At 33.3% G+C, this 9,776-nt stretch overlaps 1 protein-coding gene across 1 annotated transcript; it reads right to left on the bottom strand.

Moving 5' to 3' along the window:
• Nucleotides 1-6,466: 6,466 nt before the first annotated feature.
• Nucleotides 6,467-9,776, bottom strand: LOC109149298 (homeobox protein knotted-1-like 2). Its single transcript, XM_019297007.1, has 5 exons — nucleotides 9,531-9,776; nucleotides 9,237-9,338; nucleotides 8,723-8,856; nucleotides 6,996-7,206; nucleotides 6,467-6,738 (listed from the first exon to the last, which is right to left on the bottom strand). The coding sequence occupies exons 1-5, from the start codon at nucleotides 9,657-9,659 to the stop codon at nucleotides 6,610-6,612; spliced, it is 705 nt and encodes a 234-aa protein (XP_019152552.1). The 5' UTR covers nucleotides 9,660-9,776; the 3' UTR covers nucleotides 6,467-6,609.

Here is a 9,776-nt window from a genome sequence, read left to right on the forward strand (position 1 = left end):
CAAAACAATATTTATATATAAAGTAATCAAGGGTTGAAAAATACGAGAAAAAAATGTGATTGGATTTTTGTAATTATTGCAGTGCATTTGACAAAATATATAGTGCATTAATTGTTATGATATGGTGCAAGTGCACTTGTGTAGAGATGGTTAAAAAAGATTTCAAGTATTCTTCTGCAGCATAAACAGCATCACTCCAATTTTTAACTTTGTCAGCACCAGACCTTGAAGCAACTTCCAAACTGGACACAAAGTTCCATCATAATCCTAAGGAAGATGAATAAAGATGGGTTATACTTCAGATCCTCATAGTTCAATGGTAGAATTTCTGGATACAGGAATAAAAGCAACAGCCGTTTATCAGCAAAACTTAGATCCAAAAAATGTGCTTTTCTGAACTGGTAAAATAAACAACACTATAAAATGTTTCAGAAGCACCATATATAGGAAACAAGACTGATACGACACACTCGCAACATTTGGTAAATCACCAAGAGATATTTAAAAAGCTAACCTGGAATAAGACAACGACAGCTCATGTCACTCAATTGGTTATAATGCACATGGACTAAATTACACTAAAAGATTGAATTCAACCAATTAGCTAATTTAACCCATAGCCTTATAAACTCTCTTATTTTTATCAATGTGGCCTTGGGATTCTTAACAAAGTCAAATACAATCTGTCAGTAATAGCTATTGCTGTGGCATACCTCATCAGCCCAATCATTGTAATATTGTCTAGCAAGATCTACTGGCTTACCAAGGTTTCTCACCTCCACGAGATCAAACAAAATTAAGAGATACAGTTTTATCCAAATAGGACTTAATAGCAGTATGCTAGGAATAATAAGCATTAAAAGTCCCATGTGAACAACAATATTCAATAACTTAGACTGAACATTGCTGCTGAAGTGACCACAAAAAAAGTGCCTCTTTGGCATTGTCTCTCCTCAGTCAACCCACCACCAACAATAAAAACAAATTTAATATATAAAGAGATAGAAAATAGAATGGAACTACAAGAAACAACAACTGCAACAACTGTCGTAAATTAAGATATATGTTTTGTCTTATTGCCTTTTCTTTTGTGTTTTCCCTCACATCATACTGGTCACCTTTAGTTACAAGAAGATCACCTTTGTCATTACTCTTGACATCAAGACACGCAATAACTTGCTCAGTTGGAAATTTTATTAGCATAAACTGCTGGTGAAAAATTAAAAGTTGTGCCATCATCAAGAATGATAGAATTGACTTCCTTAGGAATAGCTCGTCCAAATGAAACTTGTTAGATCAAATGTAAAGTTAAAAAAAAAAAATAGAGTTCCAAATCATATGTATGATTCACCTTTGTTTTCTTGGACTTGGGTAGAAAGACCAACAGCTGAAAGATCAAATTAGATAAATGTAATTTTAGAATATGTGTTTCTGATTCCACCAAAATTGAGATAAAAGGAACACTAATTACCAGATATTCAAAGTATTCATATTGAAAGGTATGTAGATCAAGATGATTTGACAGCCAATGATAGGAAGTACACACTATTGTCACTTCCTGTGAAAGCTTACCCATTAATGAAGGCCGCTTTCTCTAGAAAGATATAGAAAATTTGAAAATTTTTGAAATAGCTCTATTTTTTCTTGGCATACAAGGTTCATGTACAACATACATCCACTCTTCTCGGGGTGAAACTGGACACCATGGACATTTCCCCTTCTGACAGATGCTATAAAATTATCGCCATAATTACTAGTTGATGATACACAATCTCCATTATCATCTGACTAAAAGAAGTGATGAAGGTTTAAGCTAAGTTTCTTACATGCAAAAGCAAAAATTAAAGTTTCAACAATGAAAGAGAGAAAATTGCACCAGTGTTGCGCGATAAGAATGAACAAACTAAACGTGATGCTTCCCAATTTCATCAAAGATCCCTGAAGCTTTTGTTATTTCAAGTGCACTCCGCCCAATATGAGGTACTCTGATTCCTTTAGATGAATCAAAACACCCAACTACTCCAGGAATTAGACCAAGACCTTTTACTGGAAAACATTATGATAAAGTAAAAATGGAATGTTTTGTTAGAGAGAGTTTCGTTTAGACCAGTTACCTTGTCCATTCTCCTTACTTGACTCAAAAAGAAGCTGCATGCCAGGATTGGACGGTATTGCTTGATATAAGTATAAAGAGCTTTAGTCATTCTGCATAAATTCTCATAAAAACTTGAGTGCCTTTGGCACTTGGACCAGCAAAGTATAGTGTTCAAGAAAAGTAAGTGCAGAAAATTCACCATCCCCAACCACCTCCAAAAAATTATAAAAACAAAAACAAACAAACAAAACAAATATGTAATTGACCAATGAATGCCTCACTAGTCCCTATCAATCAATAGGAGTACCTTGTACTAGAATCCTACCCCTTCTTGTTGAGCACATCCATGGCAATATCAAAGTAACCTGTGGTGCTTGTACCTAAATAGATGCGAAGAAAATAAAAATAGGAGAAAAAGGAAATGTGCAAGTACGGTCCAGCTTCCCTATCTAGTTACTTGAAATGACAATAAAATCTCAAAGAAACAAATCAAGTACTGTGAAGTGTGAGTTTATATTGTGTTGTGAAGAAAATTGAAATTCATAATTTCTAGTGAAATTCTAAAGTAGAAATGATTCGAGAAACATATTTAAAAATAGATTACATCTTTAACGTCAAGGCCGAAAAACCAAATTGCATTTGAGACTCCGGACATTTCCAGTGCCATGATCGAGCAAAGTTACCACTATAAAAGCATGAAAATTAAATAGTAAAATTGAAGGAAAAAAAGAAGTAAATAGCTCAATATTTATCATTAACTAACATCATTATAGAAGACGTCTCTCCATTTCTTCACATGAAACTACAAACATATCAATGGATTATATACACACCGCGTGGATGAGAATTACAGGAATCCTCTAGCCAGTAGCAGAGGAGCGGATGGAGAGGCAGCTGGAAAGTTTGAATTTGAGAGCGGTACTATTAGGCTTGAATAGACCTAGAACCGGCGGAAGAAGAAAATTTTCCAGCGGTTCCAAGTTGCGAGCTCAAGTAAATCAGTAAATGCGCTGCCTCCATGCAGTTTAGCGCCATCTGTTTTTATGGTGGTTTAAGGCTTTAAGCACAATTTGAGTGAGTATTATTTATGTATATAAAGTGTATAATAATTTAAAATTTAAATTTTTTTTATTTAAATACTAAAAAATATTATTTTATATATTATTGAATAATATATTTTTATATATTAAAAATATATTTTGTATAATAATGTATTTTTTCTAATGGTGCACGCACGATGAGGGGCTGCTAATTATTGACAAATTATATCGTGCATCGCAATGCATAATCGATTATGCCCCGCGTACAAAACGACGTCGTTTTGTTAAATGAAAAGAAACGTATTAGTTTTTTCGTCGTTCTGCACCCTTCCGCAAAAAGTAACTCTGTTATTAAGTTTTATTTTGTATAATACACTGCAGTTTCAGTTCAACACAACTACAGTTTCATTCAATATTTAGAGACTCAAATATGTAAAAATGTTATTTAATTTTATTTTATATACACTATAGTTTCATTAAAACACAACTACACGATCATTTCAATATAATTACAGCTTCATTTTACAATATACACTCAAAAATGGGAAATGTTATTCAGTTTTATTTTATATACACTATAAATTCATTTCACCACCACTACAGTATCATTTTGATATAACTGCAGTTTCATTTGATAATATAAAAATAATACGTGAGGCAGTGTCCGTTTAGATATACTGTAGTGTCAGGTGTTTAATACACCAAACATTCAAACTCCGTTAATAGTAACAGCAAACCGTTTCTTTATTTAAAAAAAAAGGGTGCCGTTTTTAACCGCAGCGGTCTACGATATAGTGACTGCTAATGATTCCAACCGGCAGTTGACTTACGGGAAAAAGTTTTATGTACCAAAGAAAAGAAAATTGCTGACCAATGACCATATTCATTTCAAGGCCCGATGAACTTGTTTGAAGCCCAAATTTGATCCATAATATTGTTCGTAAGCAGCCCAATTAATGTTACCCATGGGCCATGGCCATATGGGAGTGTTATGCTGTGTAACTCATATGGTGTACACGGTTGTAAAAACAACGTCGTTTTGATGTATGATTTAAAAAAAAAAATATTGCATAACCACACATCCATAACTTCATAACTATACATCCAGAATGAAATAAGAGTCAAATAGGCCATCCAAATGCACACCAAAATACAATTAGGTCATTGAACTAAAAAAGAATGCAATTGAGCCATTGAACAACACAAAAAAAAAATGCAATTTAGCCCAAAATGACTTGTTTACCTGATGTAGCAAGTTACCGATTTTAAAATTAATTTTTTAAAATAATTTTTAATAAATAAATAATTAAAATATTAAAAAAAAAAAAAAACAGAAACTACCTGCCGGTGATGAATTCGTCTCCATAGCCATGGAGACGAAGGTCTTTGTCTCCATGGCTGGAGACGGAGGTTCGTCTCTGGCCATGGAGACAAAGCCGGCTGGAGACGATTCGTCTCCAGTTCTGTTTTTTTATTATATAAATATTTTAATTATTTATTTATTAAAAATTATTTTTAAAATTGGTAACTTGCTACTCTAGGTAAACAAGTCATTTTGGGCTAAATTGCATGTTTTTATGTTATTCAATGACTTAATTGCATTCTTTTTTAGTTCAATGGCCTAATTGCACTTTGGTGTGCTGTTGAGTGGCCTATTTGACCCTTATTCCCATCTAGAATTGCATAACTACACATCCATAACTTCATAACTATAAATCCAGAATTGCATAACTACACATCCATAACTTCATAACTATACATTCATAATTGCATAACTACACATCCATAACTTCATAACTATAAATCCAGAATTGCATAACTACACATCCATAACTTTATAACTATACATTCAGAATTGCATGCATAACTTCATAACTATACATTCAGAATTGCATGCAAAACTTCATAACTATACATTCAGAATTGCATAACTACACATCCATAACTTCATAACTATACATTCAGAATTGCATGCATAATTACACACCCATAACTTCATAACTATAAATCCGGAATTGCATAACTACACATCTATAATTTCATAACTATAAATCCAGAATGTGAAATTATAAAATTATGAATATATGTTTACGTAACTAACGACAATCGAAAATATTTTTTTTATTTTATTTAAGTAAAACGACACCATTTTTGCATCCGTGTGCACCATGCACGGCATAATTTACCGGCCATATGCCCATAATCTCACATAATAATGAGGTGATCACCAAATTAGATCAATTTTGAATATATATATATATATATATATATATATATATATATATATATATATATATATATATATATATATATATAGGGAAGGGTTCAAGTGCGGGTATAGCTTCTCGTGCGGTTGTGCGGTTAGATCTGAGCTGTTAATCAAATTTAGATCAACGGCTCAAATCAATAAAAATTTTTTAAAAAAAAATACGTGTCGGCAAGAAGATAGCACCTACACAGCGTCTACACGAATGTTAGCGTCTACACATAGCGTCAGCGTCTACACAAATGATAGCGTCTGCACAACCTCACGCACATTAAGTACAAACCCCACACACATTAAGCACAGCCTCACGCACATTAAGCACAAACCCCACACACTTTAAATATTAACTCACAGATTTTACGTTTGAACAACTATTGACCCTCACGCACATTAAGTACAAACCCCACAAACATTAAGCACAACCTCACGCACATTAAGCACAAACCCCACGCACTTTAATATATTAACTCAGATTTTAAGTTTCAACAACTATTGACCCTCACGCACATTAAGTACAAACCCCACACACATTAAGCACAACCTCACGCACATTAAGCACAAACCCCACGCACTTTAATATATTAACTCACAGATTTTAAGTTTCAACATTAAGCACAACCTCACGCACATTAAGTACAAACCCCACACACATTAAGCACAACCTCACGCACATTAAGCACAAACCCCACGCACATTAATCACAGATCCGCTCACCTTAATTTTGACCAACATGCAAAAATTACAAAATTACCACCGAGTTTTTTTTAAAGACAATATTATGTAAGAGAAGGTTATCAAGATAGTAAAAGACCATAAGGAGGGAGTCACTCTCATCAAAATTCATTTAATATTGAAACACATAACATAAAGACTAAAGCAGGTAAAGTATGATTTATACTGTGTGTGTATATAATTCATTGAGATGTATGTATTATTTAGGAAAAGAATTGAACTGTTGAAGGCTCTAATCGTATGTATATATATATATATATATATATATATATATATATATATCATAATATTAGTGTATATGTAACACTTCATATTGAGTTTATTAGCATCGTATTCCTAACAAATTAAATCATTTCATACGAATTGAAGTTTATTACAATCCTCAGCTCTTAGCTTCTTTCTTATTTTTGGATAGCAACATCATATCATCATGTGATAAAAATACGTTTTCATATAGAAGGTCCGGTGTAGCGCAGCTAGAAAAGCAAGTTAAAGTGCATATTTTTTGAAGGCTTCCAGTGGCGTTTCCTTTGGTTGATGAACCAGTTGTTAATTTGTTTTCTATCCAATCCTGTTGATGCTGCCAAAACAACCTTCTCTGCTTCCTGCATCATATATATATATATATATATATATATATATATATATATATATATATATATATATAGACATTTGCAGATCAGATATTTCAACTAATGTCATATCTGCAACTAACGTAACAGCATTGATCACACTGCAGCTAGCTATGCTAGGCGCGCTATTAATAATTCACAAAAGAAGCATTATTACTGTACTCTTAGTTATTTTTTTAATAGCGCAGCTTAGTATGTATTATTGATATCATATATATGTTTGTAAGTACCGTTGGGTAAGGCCAATTGTAATGAGCAGACCACCAATTCAGCAATGCCTCTCTTGCATGCTGAGAGAGTTTTCCATTCTTCTTCCACTGCGAAAATTCTTGCTTTAGGGAACTCATATATTCTCCATACTCCCGCATTAGTCTCTCCTTAATTTCGTGATCCCCAATACTACTTGATGATGATATTGGCATCGTCTTATCAGCCCCGCCTACAACCAACAACATATATGCATGCATCATCATCGTATCATGTCTTAAAGCTTGCTACCTAGCTTCCCCCGTGCTTAATGTGCTTTGTTATGTGTTTAACGTGCGTAGTTTATGTACTTAAGGTGAGTAATTTGTGTTTTAAGGTGCTTTGTTTGTGTGCTTAAGGTGCGTGGTGATTGTGTATTTAAAGTGCGCTATTTTAATGGTGCGTCCAACCACCCCACGGGAAATCATATCATTCCCGCACCTGAATCCTTCCATGCATATATATATATATATATATATATATATATATATATATATATATATATATATATATTCCTCAGGAAAGGCCAACTTTGATTAACATTAATTAAATGAATGGGATAATTATATTAATATTTAGTGATAAAATATTTTGAGTAATCTCGTCTAAGTGAATGAATTGGATTCATAAATCGATTAATTTATTATTCTTGATCGAATTAAGTCACACAATATATATATATATATATATATATATATATATATATATATATATATATATATGGTTAAGGAAGACAAGCAAATCAGATCCTAAATATTGAAGTAATTAACATGACAGACCGGCTAACTTGAAATGAAAATGTTAAAAAATATATACATGCATATATATTATAAATAAAACTTATCTATCCAGCAGATCAGAGCAGCTAGCGCAGCTACCTGCTTTAATCATCTTTCATTCTGGCATCATATCACATGTGCTCATACAAGATTCCTCTTGTTATCCAATTAATCAGCAAGATGGGACTTTAGAGAATGGGATTAACTTTGAGTTCAGGTGCTACTTTGGTACTTTAATATATATACACACCATACTATACATAAGAGATCTGTGTGCAACTGCTATATATATCTATATATATATATGTGCGCGCACTATATTAATTAATAAATTAAACTGTACTTACTGTTGTTTTTCTGACAAATTATATAAAAGATTGCACTATTCAACTGACAACTTTGTACTTACAATTTATTGGTCGTTGAGTTGATTCATCAACTTTTCAATTTTCGATCAGATTCTTAATTTATTTATAATATAATAATGCGTATGTGTACAGTTAGCTAATTAATTAACTGGAACCTTAACTGTAATGTACTAACGCTGCGGGCGCTTAGGCTTAGCTTATACGGAGTACGTACTTAATTACTTAGCTAGCTAGGTTTTGAATTGGTTAGTTCCTGAATATAATATATATAATGATGAGCTGAGCTAGCTAAAATGCATCATATAATATTATATGGATGTCCTTTAATTTAATTGGTATCTAATTAATGCAATATAATGGTAAATAAACACTCTAGTTAGTCCTAACAAACTATAATATGTACGGAACATTACCTAATAAATGCACACTATGGATCGGAGTAATGATTGTGTATATAGAATTCTGATCTTAATTGAAACTAACATATATATATATATACATTTGGCAGCGCGGATCGGAATTAAAACATCACATCCATCTGATCTGAGTACGTACGTACCTGATGAGATGATGTTGTGGGTTGTAGCGCTGCAAAGGTTGTGGAGTTGGGTTTGCATATTGCTGATGAACTCATTTGCTTCAACGAATGGCCTTTCAACACAACACTTGTATTTCACTAATACATCACAATAAGTTTCCTACACCAAATTAAAAACCAACGAAATTAGATATGAGCTGAGCTGAGTAGAGTAGTAGATCTATCCATCCTGCAGCCTCCCCGCCTGCAGTATATATAAATTAATTTAATTTCAAAATGTAGTGTCTTCAATTCGTCAGATTATTTTTGATCACGCATGCTCTAAAACTGCCTGCCCTGCTTGCATTGCTTAGCTTTAATTTAGTCATTCTCAGCGCGCGATCAATTTATGAGATTTCACTCTCTCATCGATCGATCCATCCAGCTAGCTCACACACACAAATGTTAATTAATTAAGGTGCGTGACTGATCGATGTAGATGAAACAGCTAGAAATGTTATGATTAATTAATTAAGAAGCTAGCAAGATAGTATAGCCAACCATGAACTCATCCAGCTCGGGATCGGAGGAGAAACTTGTTGTTCCCCTACTAACATCTTTTTCATTGAGAATACCATCCATCTCTTCAGCTGGGGCTCCAACCTACAAACCAAACGGATTAATTAAAGATCAATCACGGCGTTAATTAGGGTTTAGTGTACTATAAGTACTATACGTACAGTATGATATATTCCGATTAAATTAAAGTCCAATTTAATTAATACTACTAGCTAGCAAGGAATCAATTCAATTAAGATCAAAGCAAACTTAATTAGGTAGGGTACGTTTAATTACCTTGTAGAAATCGATGTAAGCTTGGAGGAGCTTAGGGTAAAGAGGGTGAGAAGAGATTTTGTGTTTTAAACAGTACTTGCTGCTGCTATTAGTAGTAGTAGCCGCAGCTGATGTCACCGTCGTCGTCATCAGTGGTTCTGGTTGTTGATGATGATGAACTTCTTCTTCCTCTTCCTCTTGATGGACTACTACTACTCCCCAATTCCTACTATTACTGCTGCACCACCTGCGGCCTCCCACCTCAGG

The sequence above is a fragment of the Ipomoea nil genome, unplaced genomic scaffold (genome assembly GCF_001879475.1).
Source record: "Ipomoea nil cultivar Tokyo-kokei standard unplaced genomic scaffold, Asagao_1.1 scaffold2159, whole genome shotgun sequence".
NCBI classification, from domain to species: Eukaryota; Viridiplantae; Streptophyta; class Magnoliopsida; order Solanales; family Convolvulaceae; genus Ipomoea; species Ipomoea nil.